This window comes from Cydia fagiglandana, chromosome 16 (genome assembly GCF_963556715.1).
Source record: "Cydia fagiglandana chromosome 16, ilCydFagi1.1, whole genome shotgun sequence".
NCBI lineage: Eukaryota > Metazoa > Arthropoda > Insecta > Lepidoptera > Tortricidae > Cydia > Cydia fagiglandana.
The window spans coordinates 9,757,840-9,777,010 of record NC_085947.1 but is presented as its reverse complement, the minus strand read 5'-3'; the positions used below and the strand labels follow the sequence as shown (position 1 = coordinate 9,777,010).

At 35.4% G+C, this 19,171-nt stretch overlaps 1 protein-coding gene across 1 annotated transcript in view; it reads left to right on the top strand.

Moving 5' to 3' along the window:
* The window catches only part of LOC134671952 (tyrosine-protein kinase hopscotch), a 59,431-nt gene extending 43,597 nt beyond the window's left edge, over nucleotides 1–15,834 (top strand). Inside the window, exon 22 of the mRNA XM_063529835.1 lies at nucleotides 9,919–15,834. Within this exon, the coding sequence (XP_063385905.1) occupies nucleotides 9,919–10,057 (139 nt within the window). The 3' untranslated portion in view covers nucleotides 10,058–15,834. The remainder of the gene's footprint in view (nucleotides 1–9,918) is intronic.
* Nucleotides 15,835–19,171: the final 3,337 nt, after the last annotated feature.

Here is a 19,171-nt window from a genome sequence, read left to right as displayed (position 1 = left end):
AGACGAGTATATTGTTCCTGTAGGTTACCTATGAAGAGCGATGTGTGGTCGTACGGAGTGACGGCGTGGGAGATATTCACGCGCGCGGCTGTCGAAGTGCCCAAGTTTGACGACGAGCGGCCTCTGGAGAGAGCCTCCTGGTGAGTCCAATAGACGAGTATATTGTTCCTGTAGGTTACCTATGAAGAGCGATGTGTGGTCGTACGGAGTGACGGCGTGGGAGATATTCACGCGCGCGGCTGTCGAAGTGCCCAAGTTTGACGATGAGCGGCCTCTGGAGAGAGCCTCCTGGTGAGTCCAATAGACGAGTTTATTGTTCCTGTAGGTTACCTATGAAGAGCGATGTGTGGTCGTACGGAGTGACGGCGTGGGAGATATTCAAGCGCGCGGCTGTCGAAGTGCCCAAGTTTGACGACGAGCGGCCTCTGGAGAGAGCCTCCTGGTGAGTCCAATAGACGAATATATTGTTCCTGTAGGTTACCTATGAAGAGCGATGTGTGGTCGTACGGAGTGACGGCGTGGGAGATATTCACGCGCGCGGCTGTCGAAGTGCCCAAGTTTGACGACGAGCGGCCTCTGGAGAGAGCCTCCTGGTGAGTCCAATAGACGAATATATTGTTCCTGTAGGTTACCTATGAAGAGCGATGTGTGGTCGTACGGAGTGACGGCGTGGGAGATATTCACGCGCGCGGCTGTCGAAGTGCCCAAGTTTGAAGACGAGCGGCCTCTGGAGAGAGCCTCCTGGTGAGTCCAATAGACGAGTATATTGTTCCTGTAGGTTACCTATGAAGAGCGATGTGTGGTCGTACGGAGTGACGGTGTGGGAGATATTCACGCGCGCGGCTGTCGAAGTGCCCAAGTTTGACGATGAGCGGCCTCTGGAGAGAGCCTCCTGGTGAGTCCAATAGACGAGTTTATTGTTCCTGTAGGTTACCTATGAAGAGCGATGTGTGGTCGTACGGAGTGACGGCGTGGGAGATATTCACGCGCGCGGCTGTCGAAGTGCCCAAGTTTGACGACGAGCGGCCTCTGGAGAGAGCCTCCTGGTGAGTCCAATAGACGAATATATTGTTCCTGTAGGTTACCTATGAAGAGCGATGTGTGGTCGTACGGAGTGACGGCGTGGGAGATATTCACGCGCGCGGCTGTCGAAGTGCCCAAGTTTGACGACGAGCGGCCTCTGGAGAGAGCCTCCTGGTGAGTCCAATAGACGAATATATTGTTCCTGTAGGTTACCTATGAAGAGCGATGTGTGGTCGTACGGAGTGATGGCGTGGGAGATATTCACGCGCGCGGCTGTCGAAGTGCCCAAGTTTGAAGACGAGCGGCCTCTGGAGAGAGCCTCCTGGTGAGTCCAATAGACGAATATATTGTTCCTGTAGGTTACCTATGAAGAGCGATGTGTGGTCGTACGGAGTGACGGCGTGGGAGATATTCACGCGCGCGGCTGTCGAAGTGCCCAAGTTTGTCGACGAGCGGCCTCTGGAGAGAGCCTCCTGGTGAGTCCAATAGACGAGTTTATTGTTCCTGTAGGTTACTTATGAAGAGCGACGTGTGTTCGTACGGCACGATGTTACAAATAAGACAAAACTCCGTATAAATATAAAAAAAAACTTCCAATTAATATTTTTACATTTATTTCTGTAATTACGTTTGAATTATTGGTGACGTTCCAGAGGTAAAGGTACCTATGGTGGTACCTGTACCTACGCGACGGCTATAAGCGCATTAGTATTGAAGCGTTGTTGATGCGTAAGCGCCGACCGCCATTTTAATTAATGCGACTTAATTCTAAGATATGTCATCAAAGACTATCATAACGTAGGTAAATATTAGGGATATACTTGGCGTTCTACTAAGTACATAATTTTTATCTTGTTTATTAATACAAGTTATTTTTGTCACTAAAAATATTCATAAACTTATATTGAATAGCCGCTACAGCTTAAAATATCGCTACTTTATAATAACGGGATTTATAATACCATTTTCACGCTTAACGTGACCCAATAAAGTCTCATGTAATAGGATTATGCATAATGACTATAATAACAATATGAAATCAAATAACTTTAAATACAAGCTTACTATGTAAACGACGTAATACTGTTATTGGTTATGGTTTTATGGCATTGCATTTGGTCTTGCAACATGCGCTCACTGGGAGTGTAGAATACCAAGCTTCTAGGGTTCTAGTCTTAAGAGGGCGTAGAGGAGGGTAAATTTTCAGATTCTGTCAAATTACCCCATTTCACACACAAACGCAGCTCACGCACACTACCTCAATTTACTGGGACAGGTCAGTGACCCCTAATGTTTTTTTAAAGGTGCTGTTTCGAGTTTAGTGTTAACTACTGACCTCCTTTGAGGAATTAAAACTGTCAAACTTTCCTTTGTGAGAAGACAGAGAAAAAACACTTTTTATATATAGCTTTCCTTGTTTGTTCATGTCATGGCATAGGTATGTGACGTATTAGGTAATTATTTATTTTCGTTGTTGACTTTTGTATTAAGATAGGTACAAACGGCGACGCTCTTAACTGTCCATCGGTAGACCTTATGCCTTTTGTAATAAGGTTTACGAACTGTCAGTTAACAGTGTGGTGGTGTGCGATGGTAGGTATGCGGTTTGTAGACATAGACCAAATTAAAACTAGGAGTTTTATTATTAAAGATATAAGAAATCGTCTATTTTACCTACTCGAAGTGAACTACTTATATCTAAAATTATCCCTTCATTAGTTATATATAGGTCTTGTAACATATTTTTTACAAGTAAACACGCTTATTATATTTTACTTATAACTTAATTTTTAAAGCTCTATTGATAATAAGGCTTTAAAAACATCTAATAGAATGCAGGTATACTACGCTTATACTTTTGTAAGTCAGTAAGTGATGCTTACTTAAAACTTATCGGGAAATCAAAAAACTCATAATTACCTATATTAAAATATTTAAATTTACTATTCCATCTCATACGTTCAATAAGGCCCGGGACCGGGCCTTGTCACCTGCACTGACAGAGGGCCTTTTTAGCCCCACATAATATTAAAGAACTGTGTCCCGGATAGTATGGGTTCTGGGCCATGACCATGACGCGTCCCGAAGTAACTTATACAGGGCGTAATCGTTAAGTGTAGCCAGGCTATAATTTCGTAAATATAACAGATATCAGAAAACTTCAAATTGTTATCGAAAGTGCGTTACCCAATGAGTAAAATTACATTAAGGGGTCATCCATTAATTACGTCACACGTTTGGGGGGGGAGGGGGTCAAGAAAATGTGACATGTTGTGACATGGGGAGGGGGAGTCACAAACACTGTGACGTCACTTTAACTTCATCACTATTCATCAGTAACCGAAAATTAATTTATATTTTTTTATTCGCAGTACATTTAAATAATGAGGTTTTGGAAGTATGTAGGTAATTTTCGTTCCTAATTGGTTTTGTGTTATAAAATTATATATATTTATTTTACCAAAAATATTTTTTTTTTTAAATAATGCCGAGTTAGTACTGCCCATTTCGTTGAAAACAAAATTACCTAAAATGTGACGTCACACCAGATGGGGAGGGAGTTGCAAAATGTGACCAAGTGTGACAAGGAGGGGGGGAGGGGTCAAAAAACCTAGAAATTAATGTGACGTAATTAATGGATGATTCCTAATAACTTTTTTAAATAAAAGCAGAAATATCCCAAACATTAACGTCAAACCCTCCCATACATTTAGTACGACGACTCACCCCTCACTGTAATAAAATAATAAAACTACCGTTTATGAAATAATAGATTTATTATCACAGTTTTTATTACAGTTTATCATCGCAAATAATGAATCTCAAGCAGTTTTATCTCTTACGACACCAACGTTCTTTGAAGGGTGAGTCGTCGTACTAAATGTATGGGAGGGTTTGTGAGTTAATGTCTTAGAGTAGAGTTAATGTCTGGGATATTTCTGTTTTTATTTAAAAAAGTTATTAATGTAATTTTACTCATTGGGTAACGCACTTTTGATATCAATTTGAAGTTTTCTGATATCTGTTATATTTACGGAATTATAGCCTGGCTACACTTAACGATTACACCCTGTATATCATTAGATAGTTCATAGCCTATATCTATCGAATATATCGTTCTTATGAGCGTATTTGGTGGGCATACCTTATAAGTGTGATGAATCAAAGTCCTGGGTACAATTAATTACTTTTATTCTGCTCCAAGTTCTTACTTCAACACTTTCGACATTCTTAACTTAACACGCAGTAAGCCTTCCTACTCAATGTTACCGGTTCAAGCGCCAAAGCGAGAATGCCCCTTCCATCCCATGGTAGGTTACATTTATACTTTTTCATCATTTTAATTGGTGGGTAGGAGAGAAGGGTCATTTTCGCGACTACCGACAGATTAATTAACAAATGTTCGGGTAAACACAAATCACATTTCTAATCACTACCCACTGAATGCCATAAGTTTAACATAACTCACATAAAATAATTATAATTTATTCATGAAATCTTATGAAATATCACACTCGGCCATCCGACTGCGTGCTACCTCCGGTGCACGATCAACAATAATATCACACTCGGCCGTGTTGCCCAATATCTTTTCAATCCTATTATAGTTAGTCTGTTTGTACAATACCAGTACTCTTCATTGTACACCTGAATACAATAAGATAATACAAAGAATTACAGCAACTCTAGTAGAGGTAAACTTCAAATTATTTAATTTACTCATGGTATCAGGTATTGCAGATGGAAACTGTATTCATTCTTCAGATTAGTATTGCTGTTACATAAAAAGGGATACCTATTTAAATACCTACTTATACTACTGATCATGTTAACGTTCACGAAATACATCGTCCACACTGTCAACCCCATACGATTTGTTAATTTAGCTAATTACACGCAGGATTGCAGACAATATTAGCGGCACGTACTTGTAGAATAAGCCCAAATTTTATTGCATTGATTTTAGCACTGTAACATACTTATTTTCAATTAAGTTCTACTTATAACAAACATGGCACGAGCAATAAAATTTAGCCTGATATATCAGAATAAGAAGAAAGACAACTACCACAGCATAAGCAATAATAACTGACATCAATAATCAAATTTGTAGACCTTTTATGGTAAATGTAGGAACTGTTTATGGAAAGCTACGTAATTACATTAATGGCTTAATCAGGTTTGTAATTAACAGTTGCAATTATATAATGTTTTCTCTCTGAAATCAAACATTTTTTTTCAAATTACAATACTAGTTACATGCTTGATGACGTCCTCCACTGTAGGTCCTTCTTGAGCGTCGCCTTGACTCCCGCGGTCCTTCTTCGTACGGGTCATCTGAGCGAGGCCCTCGTCGTCAGCGCCTGCTGTGGTGACGACATCTGTCTTCAGGCCCCACACGCTCGGCTGTCGCAGTGCACAGCGTCCTCTGTGGTAGACCGTCGCTGACCTCCAGCGTCTACCGCGACTCTGCATAAGTCTTGCTCGTGACGGCAGTCTAGGTGATCTCGGGGTGTCAATATCGGAATCCATTTTACCCTGTAATTAAATTTCAGTGCGCTGCATGATTGGTCGTTAAACTTTCATTCACCCTACACCAGCATACCAATGCTTTTTCCTGTTTAAACTCTTTAAACTCAAGGTAAACTCTTTAAACTCAAGGTAAACTCTTTAAACTCAAGGTAAACTCTTTAAACTCAAGATAAACTCTTTAAACTCGAGATAAACTCTTTAAACTCAAAATAAACTCTTTAAGCTCAAAATAAACTTTTTAAGCTCAAAATAAACTCTTTAAACTCAAAAACTCTTTAACTCTTTAAACTCAAAAAAAAACTCTTCAAACTCAAATTAAACTCTTTAATATCTTTAAACTCTACAGATCCTAACTCTGACTTTCATCTGCAAACCCGTACTAAATACAACATCAATGGACTCCCTGGCAGCACACGACATGGCCGCACTCATAAACAGCCCATCTACATGGCTGTAGACTCTAGCAGCACACTACATGGCTACACTCATAAACAGCACACCTACATGGCTGAAGACTCTAGCAGCACACTACATGGCTACACTCATAAACAGCACACCTACATGGCTGAAGACTCTAGCAGCACACTACATGGCTACACTCATAAACAGCACACCTACATGGCTGTAGACTCTAGCAGCGCACTACATGGCCACATTCATAATCAGCTCTAGACTATTCAGACAATTCGTACTATATACTCATATTTAAACTCAAACTCTTCTAACTCTTATTTAAACTCAAACTCTTCTAACTCTTATTTAAACTCAAACTCTTCTAACTCTTATTTAAACTCAAACTCTTCTAACTCTTATTTAAACTCAAACTCTTCTAACTCTTATTTAGACTCAAGCTCTTCTAACTCTTATTTAGACTCAAACTCTTCTAACTCTTATTTAGACTCAAACTCTTATAACTGTTATTTAGACTCAAACTCTTATAACTCTTATTTAGACTCAAACTCTTATAACTCTTATTTAGACTCAAACTCTTATTTAGACTCAAACTCTTATAACTCTTATTTAGACTCAAACTCTTATTTAGACTCACTCTTATTTAGACTCAAACTCTTATTTAGACTCAAACTCGTATTTAGACTCAAACTCGTATTTAGACTCAAACTCTTATTTAGACTCAAACTCTTATTTAGACTCAAACTCTTATTTAGACTCAAACTCTTATTTAGACTCAAACTCTTATAACTCTTATTTAGACTCAAACTCGTATTTAGACTCAAACTCGTATTTAGACTCAAACTCGTATTTAGACTCAAACTCGTATTTAGACTCAAACTCGTATTTAGACTCAAACTCGTATTTAGACTCAAACTCGTATTTAGACTCAAACTCGTATTTAGACTCAAACTCGTATTTAGACTCAAACTCGTATTTAGACTCAAACTCGTATTTAGACTCAAACTCGTATTTAGACTCAAACTCGTATTTAGACTCAAACTCGTATTTAGACTCAAACTCGTATTTAGACTCAAACTCGTATTTAGACTCAAACTCGTATTTAGACTCAAACTCGTATTTAGACTCAAACTCGTATTTAGACTCAAACTCGTATTTAGACTCAAACTCGTATTTAGACTCAAACTCGTATTTAGACTCAAACTCGTATTTAGACTCAAACTCGTATTTAGACTCAAACTCGTATTTAGACTCAAACTCGTATTTAGACTCAAACTCGTATTTAGACTCAAACTCGTATTTAGACTCAAACTCGTATTGAACTCAAACTCGTATTGAACTCAAACTCGTATTGAACTCAAACTCGTATTAAACTCAAACTCGTATTAAACTCAAACTCGTATTAAACTCAAACTCGTATTAAACTCAAACTCTAATGGATTCTCTGGTAGCACACTACATGGCCACACTCAAACAGCACATCTACATGGCTGTAAACATTAGACCCGGTTATATGATACCACCTACATGATATCTATAGAACCATTAGAGTCTGACTATAGTACACCACATACATGGTGACTAACTACATGCTAACTATATATTACCGGGCCTTATTACCTTTTATCATGAATTAATTTCATCTTTAATTTCAATGGTCTAGTAAAATAAGGCCTACATGAGTCATGGAAAAACAAATTGTATTTTATTTAGAAAGTACCTATATGTTGTTCATAATCTTCAGTAAGCTGACCTCTAAGAGTCTATCTATTATAATAATTAATGTAGATTGACAGTTTACTTAGCAAATTGTACTTTTACCTTTAGGTTTTATGTCGGAAATATCTCACCCAATTTGTAATTAATGATGTTTACTGATTGTTAATCTTAAATATACCTACTTAATATTATGAAGGGCACTTATATTATTTTAGCGGACCGAACGGATGTATATTATTGTGGATCACTTTTTTATTTAAATAATTAAATTGTAATTCATTTCAAAAAAGGTTATTACAATTAGGGATATAAGTAGATACCTCACCTATCTTATCACAAAGCATTACAAAAATGTCCAAAGGCCAAAGCCACGCTGATAAGACATAAGACCTTACCTATAAACGACCTCATAAACATAAACGTTCACTGAAATAAACCAAAGGCATTTCTCATAATTTTATTTCGTTACTGAGTTATCGTTTTGCACCGAATATCAATGAAATAAAAGCACGTTGTTGTTTGATAGATACATTTATATAAACATCGTCACATGAAACCAATATAGGTACTCGTAAAACAGACCACTGCTGGTATTGGCTTTAAATATCGTTCTTTCAACTGATAATATAGCCACAAAAACTCGCTGAGACTGCAGGTCGAGTCTTGATTTCAATTTCTTGATGATATATCATTGAATTAACTTTCAGAGCTCGTGATAGCTCTTAGAATAGCAACAGAACTAGTTGAAACTAAGAATTTTATTGCTGAAATTATGTGAACAACATTGCTCCGTCTTCATAAATAAAATTTTAATAATTTATATTGCTTAGGCTAAAATGTGAAGAATTTTGTTGATAAATTGTTTATCTAGTATATTGACATTATGTCATATATGTTTTTAAAATGACGTAACATGAATACCAGCACAATGAAAATTTATTCCAATAAGAAATAACAAATCTTCAAACTTTTTTCATTTTAAGTGAATTAGGAAGAAGCTAATTACACTGATTTGGTTGTATTCATATATTTTATTAAATAATTTGTTATATTTTTTAAGTATTATGACTTGTGAATAAAAAGATGTCGAAATTTTTATGACTCTAGATCTCCGTGTGACGTTATTTATTTACCCTATTTATTTTGAACACAGTTTTTCACTGGTATCATCATTCGTATACGGATATGAATTTCAAACTGTCAAACTGGGAGATCCTGGTACGCGTCCGCTTTGAACCAAGCCCAGCGGGCATCTGATTGAAAGGAGAATTTGACAGATATGGCGGATGTATGGAAATTTTACGAAAGTTTACGTTTACGATTGAATTTCTCTGTAGCCTTTAAGAGGAAAAATAGGAAAAGCCTGATTCGTTGTAGTCCAGTTATCTGGCTTTCGAAATCACTCGATTTTATAGCATGAGCATCGATTTTTTTATACAAATTTTACTAAACGCTGACACTCGTTCATCTCGTTTTAGGTACAACTTTGCATAAGTGTATTTATTATATTGTAAAATATTTCAGATTTTAAAGGATGATTCGTTGTAAACACACTCTTTGGGATAATAATGACATTTATTATAATTTTTTTTATCAAGAGATGTGAACGCTAGCGACTAAACGGTGACTGCCTTTTTCGCTGATTTTGCTCGATGCAGTCTTAACGCGCCGTAGTTAAATAACAATAAAAAGTTATCTATGATTTCGATCAAAAATTCTATCGAGCGAAAGTTGTTAAATCGGGTTTCGAGTCGATAAAGTTAAAGAGAAGGCCTCAAGATTGCAATTCATATTTATGGTAACCGTATTATGATCTAATAAGCGATAAGATTTTTAAAAACTATGCTGGCTGAACGCACTGCACCTAAAGTCATCGACTGGAAGAGCATATCTTGTTTTATAGCATCATATACAGTATGTAACTGAACGAAAAGCAATTACTCACACCCGTTAATATTTAGGTCATACTGAGCTACTTTTACTACGGGACCAACCCAAAAACGCGGAAAAAAAATTGGAAGTTTCATACATTTTGCTGGTCTGATGTTGAAATTGCCTATGGGAGAGTCAATTTTTCTTCCGCGTTTTCGGGGATGGTCCCATAGTAAAAGTTGCTCAGTATGACCTAAACATTTACGGGTGTGAGTAATTGCTTTTCGTTCAGTTATATACTGTATAAATCTAAACCTTTATTAGTTGCAAAGTACAATGATTTTTTTCTGTTTTGCTCAGTTTCCCCAACCCGAAAGACTGCCCCTGGGAGCTATACGAGCACCTCATGAAGATCTGTTGGAAGCTCGACCCCAAGCAGCGGCCGACTTTCATCAACCTAGTGCACACTTGCAAGCGCTTCATGGAAGAGTACAAATGAGGCACTGCGTCATAGCTGCGCCGAAAGGTAAAGATTAAACCATATACGGGTCGCCTATTGCGATTCATATAACCCAGGTGCAACTGACCAAATAGATGTGCTGTTAACACATTCGCTCCCATACAACTAAAAAACAGACAACAACATTATAGTCATTGAGCGTGTTGAATACATGCAGTCGGGCAGTAGAACCGTTTTATTTAGTAGCGTTGTTTTCTGGTTGAGTAAGTGCTAAACACCTAAGTTTGACAATCGAGTGTCTAAAATACAATATATGGCTATTAATGGCTATTGTTAAAGCGCACCGTTGTTTGCTTGACTTAACAAGTCTATTCGTTCAGTTGCCTGTTGAGGAGGAGGTGGATCGTCATACTGACTACCAAATTAATGTAGTTGAGCAGCAAATTGTTTAAATTGTTTATACGACAACGGTTTCACTCACTTGAATTTTTAGTCGCTATTGAAACCAACCAACCAAGTGGTTTCAAGTGAGTGAAACCGTAGTCGTATAAACAATTTAAAATATGTCTCACGAAAGTTTAATATCGATTAGTTGAGCAGCACTTGATTTTTTATATATGACAAATTTTGCCTCACTTGCCTTTGGAAGATCGTTTGGTGTTCGGGTATTCTGAGTGTACGGGAGGAAACGTGCAATTATGTATATATGTTTTTTTTCTATCATGTAAGCGTTCTAATTTTATATTTTAACATAACACATTAAAATCATATTTTGGTTTGTTACATTCTGCTCCCAAGTCGTTTAAGTCAGTCCTCAAATGCTTGCCTATTCGTAATCAGAATCAGAATTTATGAATGAAACGTCTAATGGACAAATAGGAAAAGGTGTTGCTCACAAAAAGACACAGCAACAGAAAAGCATCAGCTCAAGCAAGTCTGCTGCAAATTATCGAAAATAAATCGAAATTATAGTGTTCGTTAAAACAATAAAAGTTGATATAAACTTTTGATTTTGTAACTCGAAAATAATTTATTCTGATATTTATTAACATGTGTTTCGTGTTATTGTGTCTCTTTCATGAATGACTAAACGGGTAAATCATATTTAACATGTATAATGTTGTATTATATATGTATTGACTATATTGTAACAACGACGCGATCGTTTTTTCATTGCACAACGCGTGCTCTAAGTTATACATTTTTATAAGTAATGATCATATTGTAGTTCCTGAGAGCATTTTCATCTGTATCTTTTTCATAGTTTCATTTTATACTTTTTATAGTCTTATTTATTTGTAAGTGATTTTACTCATATTGTTTTATTGATTTAACGAGAGAAAGTTGGCGAGATAATGGTTGCAATATAATTATAATGTTTTATAAGATCTAATTGTTAACATAGTTTTAATATTTGACTCTAGGTATGTAGTTTATGGATTGATGGCTTAGTGCTTTTGCTGCTTTCGATATTGGTTAAGTTAAAAAAAATGCACTTATGCCTTAGGGTGGTATTCCACCTGTCTAATATCTTGGTCCAATGTGTATTGTATCGCACATTTTGCTTAATGAGAGAGTGAGACTTAATTCAGTGCGCAGAGTAGCCTACTTTTTGGCCTCTTACTTACTATTTCAGTTCAAAGCCAGCAACTGGACTGCGTTTGCCAAGTTTCATGTGTTGTCTAAGGGATTTATTGCACTCGTGTGTAATTGTTCTGTATTTATAAATCTAATAGCTTAGGTATCTATAAATGAAAATTGGCAGCCAGAAGGGCGATTTCTGTTTTATTATAATAAACAAACAGCAAAAACACTCCGATGCGCAAACATAGTAGCGTATACTTTAGTGTAATATCAAGTCAAAGCGCCACGAGAAATGGAATAGAAATCCCTGATGCATCTAATGAGAACCGATATCTGTCAATTTATTCATGATTCCTCTAGGGAGCCCTATGCCTAGCTCAGATCGAATCTTGCATCTATGTTCCACGTCTGTAATCTAGTGTTGAAGCAGCAAAAGTATCTAATACTAACCGGAAATGTTCGCTAAGAAGCTTGGATACTGTACAAATTATGTAATTATTGAACTACTAAGAGTACGTTAATTATTAAATACGCGATGTATGTTTTGAGAAACTTGTTATAGACTAGAGTCCCAGTACAGGGAAATAATGATAGGTGTTTTCGACGGTAAATGAAATGATATCTCAATATGTTTTGGAAATAATTGAGAACGAAAGGTTATTTTAAAAACCCTACTCTACAATCCGCGGAGCTTGTTTGCAAAGTATGTTTCGTCGGGTGACAAGCAAAAGTCACTAACTAACACAGTTGAAATTATTAGACAATAAACCGTGTTACAAATGTAATAAAGTGCATTGTTACTTTAATTTTTTGATAGTACTTAGTGACTTTTGCTTGTCACCCGACGGTTTGTTTTAAATGTTTTAATGTTGATGAAGAAAGTATGCTAACATTTCACTATTATCTAAACCTGCGACATTCTAGTCTATGAAAAGTTTCTTAAGTACCTACTATTAAATTTTGCTAGTCCAATTGTACTAGACAAATCTCTGCAGTCATCGTAAGAATAATTTTAACCACATTTTACCCTCATAGTGTGATCAGTCTGAATTTTAATTTCCTAAAAAATCAATCTTTACCGTGTGTGTATTGAATATATGTATTCATAAACATGTACTTACAGCGAGTTCAACAACATGTTTACATGCCAACGGTATAAAAATAGATTTGCATGCCTCTAAGACAATAATGTCGCGTAAATATATCTTTGGAACGTTAGCTTGTAAAGATTTTAGTAAACTCGATCATACAGTTGAAGTTTTATCCTTAGAAATATTTATGTTTGACACATACGCAGTATATTCTTAAAATGGAGATAATCTGTACTGTAAGATAAAATATATTAACAACGATGATGTACACTTAATTGCAATTGTCTTGATGATGAAATAGTCCCAGAAATTAGCGACGTACTAAAAGTCAGACTGGTCACACTAAACATGAAATAATGATACCAAAGATGTTATTAAAAGATCATTTAGTTACAAATATAGTTAGAACAATTTATTTTTAAAATGATATTAAGTATATTGTTAGTACTATAGTTTACAATGCTGCAAATTACTGATATCGTGAGAGTTATTATATGTTAGATAAGCTTTAAAACGTAATCTTTAACGTAAGTGCGTTATTGTGAAAATGTTATGAGCTTCATGCATTGGTCAACCATTAATTATTGCAAATGTTTAAAGTACTTTGAAGAATGTCATAAAGTCTTATCGGGAATATATTAGAATTTTGAAGCCGAGACTGAAAAAAAAAAACGAATAACGGTGCTAAAAGTAGCGCAATTTGGGCCTTATATTACATTGTTGATCGTTTTGAGATAGAGTCGTAATAAAGGATCGGTAAAGATATGTATAACGCGGGAGGAGATGCGATGTTCTTATATAACAAGCGTGCTATAATTATGAATTTCTAATATACTAGTTGGTAGTTAGTCGGAGATTAAAATTAATAGTTCGAAAAATATTTGGACCTAACATTGATAATAAGGATCTAATAAGGATCGCTGTTAGTGACAACAAAAGCAGAAAATCGTAGTGGAACGAATGCTTTCTTAAGGACTTAAGAGAAGGGAACAAAAGATCTCGTAGCCTTTAGTTGGGTTGAACTAATATGATCACCATAGCTAGCAAAGGTTTGGAATAACATTTTCAGAGTTCTTCAAGATACACATACGTAATAGGTAGATACATAAACGTCATATTTTCATTGAAGGTTGTAGGCATTTTCCAAGCAAGCTTAACTCAGATTGACTCTTCAAGAACGGCATTAACGACATTAACATGTCTAAATGTCAACATGTCTGCAATATAATGTAGCTGAAAAATGGAATACGACAATAAACTAGCGTCGTATGTATAACTCCGCTTCATTTTCAGTTTAGCTAGAAAGTAAGGACATGTTTATTTCAACTGGACAATATTCTAAATGAAAGGTACATTTTTTAAATATTTTTTGGTACCTACAACATTTTGTGTCCCTCTTGACTAGTTACGTTGATGCTTCCAAAAATTTATGTAGATATATGTATACAAAGTATACGTGATGATATGTTTGAGAAATATTAGTTCAATGGAAACCAGTATTTAAAACTAAATTTGTCAATTAACTGCTTGAATTAATCGAAATTCAACGAAAATTTGATGTTATGACACCGTTACGTGTTTTATAAGATATAGCGTCCATTGATAAAAGTACCTAAATGCACTTGTAAATATGCAACTCTGTCTTTTGGCCGTTGAATCAAACAAGCGTTTTATATTAGGTATATTTTGCAGTTTATAATACGCGTACAGTTCGTTAATTATTAAGTGATAATGATAAGAAGGCGATGAAGTTTCTTTCAGTGTAAAATAACATAGAAGTGATTGAGTGAAAAAAAAAAGACTAAGTACCTATTTCAACTACCGTCGTGTGGTTACTGTTTACTACCTTACTTACTGAGAATCTCATACCTAAATTTAAAGTCAAAAGTATTTTGCAAAGTGACATTTTTTTTTAAACAATTTCTTTAAAAATTGTATATGTACTTTCAACCTTATTAATATTTATTAATGTTAAAGCATATTTTCAACTTTTACAAACGTATTAAATGTTCGGACTTAATCTTTGTTTTTATATCCTTTATAATAAAATTACAGTTCTATTGACCAATTTGTTTCACAACCATCACGCTTTTGAATTAATTTTGTAGTAAACTGACAGATCGTTTCTAGAAATTGGCCCAATCAAACTGTTATTTTGTAGATGTAGTGTAGGGACGCCTGGCCGGAAGCAGGCGGGCTGTTATTTTAGTATATCCTGGAATATAAATATAGGTACAGCTGTGACTAGTCCAAGGGACCGTAAATAGGCCCACGCGGCGGTATAAAGTTATAATCAGAATTACTTAGATAATGTAAACTGCATGACATACATTTACAATAAGATTACTGCGTAAATAATTTTACGGTTTAGACTCACTTGTTGTCTCACAACAGTTTAAATTCGATTATTACTGCGTAAACTAACATGTAATAATCGTGTTATCGTATACTTACATACAGATGTAGTGCATAATTATTTTCCATCGTATTTTTACGGAAACTTACGAACGTGTCGAAAAAAGCTAAAAAGTACTGACATTGACTGAATAGCATGACAAATACGAACGTTTCTGAGAAAATACGATGGAAGACAATTATGCACTACATTTGTACACGATAATTTGTACCTATCTGCATTTGGAAAAATGATAGGTATAAATTATCGTAGTGATAAAGAGATAGTAGTGACAGCTCTCCTAACTCGCACTTTCCTAAGTATGTGGCTTGTCGATTGCTCGCCGACAGAGCATCAAGGGTAAGTAGAAATAAAACTGGGGTTTCTACGCTGTAATAAATTTCCTTTTTGCGGTATTTAGCTCGATCCCCATAGGAACTCTCATTGTCATTGTGCAAATTTTACTTACATTAGGATTCATTTATTTGTTCGTTTTGTATGTTATTGAATGTGACACGTGGAATGAATTTCGTTTAGCCTTAATAGGTGACAAATCATTATAATTATGCATATAAGAATAATTATGATAATATGAATTGTGTATATAACAATTGACCCATTGGATGCAAAACGACTTGCTGTGTACACTGTAATTTATTCGTAATGATCTTAAGCTTGTGTGTTAGATATTGTTGTTTTACACTGAGTGAAATTGCACCACCTTTGTTATTTGCCATAAATTTAAATTAAATAAATCTATTAAATATTAGTACATTATGTATTTTTATTCTCCACCTTCCCATTAACGAACTCTTACTTTAAGATCAAGGTGTGCTATCAAAATTGTTGCACACTTATCTTATTCAAACCTTACATATTACATAGTACATAATAATTTGACAGCGCACTATTCGCCTATTTTATATATAAGCTAATTAAAAAAAAACTATGCTTAAGTTACATCTGATTTCGTACAATTAAAAATTCGCAAACAAGAATTATAATTCTTGTATGTACCTACATCACACTTCTTGTAACTTTTGACAAAAAGGGCGTCTATTGTAGAATCGCAGCCTCTATAATAATATGAAATGGTAGGTAGGTATCAAAAGAGAAAACAAAATGCATTTTAGAGTATGTGCGGAAAGAGATGTCTTGTAATGTAAGAGAAACCATATATCTACCTTTCCGCACAGACTATAAGCTTAATTATTCATAAAACAAATCTGAGTAAATCAATTTTAAAATTATCATTTGAATAAAATAATAAATAATGGAATATTTATTTAATTTGACCCACTTCCGCGGGAAGCTGTTATATGTAAATTGGGTAACAATATTATGGTACCATCGAGCTGATCAGTTGATGGAGATAGGAGGTGGCTATGGGACCTAGGTAATAAAGCGACGGACCTAACTTAATTGTTTTTGGGTTTGTTAGAATCGTCTCGACGAATATTAGTTGCCTGCTGAAAGAAAAGTACAGTTCAGAGATTAAATCAAAATCATTTTATTGCTTTCATAAAAACTTGTTTCACAGCTTAAGGTATATACCTACCTACCTAGTATGTTTTATAAGTAGGTAATTAAATTATTTCTTGCATCTACTGGTTTGGCCAGCCCTTGTATTATTCTTAAGGATAGAAATGGACGAAATACAAATGATGCGGACCATTTCCCGGGATATCCGGCATGCCTTGACAAATGATAAAACTTTATGCGGAACGGCAAAACGTTAAAGAAAGCGAATTTTATTTCACAAGAATATTGTGTATATATTATTGTACTTGTTTCTTTTGTTATTGTAGAATCGAGCCATTAGATACACTGCGGTACCAAGCTGTTGATAATCGTTTGTCCCTATTGCTCATTTTAACATTTGTGTTTGTTAGGAAGAGACAAAATTTACCAGAGGTTTGCCAAGTATTATGAAGGGTTTAATATGTAGGTAACTATGGGCTAAAATTTGTACATATTTGTATGTGCCACTCGGGACAAAAGTTATTGCATTCTGCAACTAGTTCCTTTTGAGTTCGCTCGCTCGTTTCCGTTTCGTCCAAGTTTAAAGTCAAGATTGAAGTTAGCTCTCTACGAGCGTTAAAAAAGTTAAATATAAATGGCCTTAAATAATTGCTTTGCCTAAAATGCTTTTATTATGGTTTCATTGTACTTTTATGCGTGTAACGTATAGTCAGCAGCAGAAGTTGGTCGAGGTGTTCAAAATTACACGTGCTCTTATTCTCTTTAACAATAAAGTCGCGTCAAAATCATTTTGAACACCTCGCCCGCTTAGCAACTTCTGCTGCTGACTGTACATCGGTCACATAAGTATAACTTTAGGTACCTACGTTTCAAAGTTGTAAAATTTAATATCAATATAGTGCATATTTCAAATTTTTATCCAGCGTTGTATGGACTTCAATACTCTTGATTAATATCGACTACTTTGTGATTGGACTGTCACGGATTGTCTGGAATAAACGCATTTTATTTTATTAATTTTTATTAGAATATATACGTATATATTTATCTGTAGGTACTTACACGAAATGAAAGAATAGAAGTTTTCAGAGAGGGTCCCAAAAGCTAAAACTCAAACTTAACTTAAAAGCTTACCCGTCGTTACCTGTGAACCTGCACTTACCTTTACTCTCTTTTCTTCGCTTTGTACTCACAGAAAGCTCGAAATGGGACGAATATTACACAGGTCATACTAAAAGTTCATGTACTTTCAAAAACTGTAAGTATTAGAAATTAGTTATGCAACATATTGTTAAAAGGATTTTTTTAGGGTTCCGTATCCACAGGGTAAAAACCAGGCTGTAACTCATGAACCGTGATAGCTAGACAATTGAAATTTTCACAGATGATGTATTCCTGTTGCCGCTATAACAACAAATACTAAAAACAAAATAAAATAAATATTTAAGTGGGGTTCCCATACAACCAGTGTGATTTTGTTGCCGATTTTTTGCGTAATGGTACGGAACCGTTCGTGCGCGAGTCCGACTCGCACTTGGCCGGTTTTTATCTTAACTCTTTCTGACAATGCGATCAAATTTTATTTACGATGGGATCAACTTTACATGTACGTGGCCCATTTTTCCTACGGCAATATTTGTTTGAAAATTTCGACCCTAGATGGTTTTGTATGGCGGTTTCGGGGTACGCGAGTACCTAACATCTGTTTAATGTTTTCTGACGTATAGGATTTTTTTCCACTTGACTCAACAACACAATACAAGTTCTTCTGGCCTGAAATAAACGTTTTATTATTATTTGGATACTGAATCTGTTATTATGCGATTTTTTTTTAACTTTTTACCATTAAGCACTAAACTGGGATTTTAGTATAGAGCTTCGCTGTTGATAGACGTCCTTCTCAATTATCCTCCGTAAGATTAAAAAGCGCCTAAAATTATAAAATCTACTTTCTAACAGTCAGTGGGCTTTCACAATTAGGCTTCATTATAAAATAATTAATACTCGAAGCTTGGTATAATGTTGTTGTTAAAAAATCAAGAAAAATTTCCCGCATATAAATTGTAAAAACGCTCGACTGACAAGTCTCTTAGATCAAATTCTCAAACTGTCGGCATTTCTAAAATACACATCACGCCCAGAGCCGAAATAAAGTGTACCTCAAAAAATAGACAAAGATTTATATTTTTAAACAATAAACGTTTTCTTTCACATTTCTAAGGGGCTCATTTTATAGAAATTTTTCCGTTTCCGCTGCTATTCACTTTGTTTCCTTAGTAAATTAAAAGCGAACGAATGAAAGGTAAAATATGATGATACAACACGAGTACGCTGTAGATTTGTGGTCGTTCACTCTAATGGGATTACTTGCTCAGTTGATGGAGGTTAGATTAGATTAGAGCTGAGCGTATAAAAAAAGCGTATTTGTTATATATATTATACCTAATAAATTACGCTTTTTAGGGTTTCGTAGTCACCTAGAGACCCATGGTTTCGCCATGTCCGTCTGTGAATCCGCGGCTATGCTCCGTGATCGTTAGTGTTAGAAAGCTACATTTTAGCATGGATACCTACATTAATCATGCATGGCGACATAAAAAA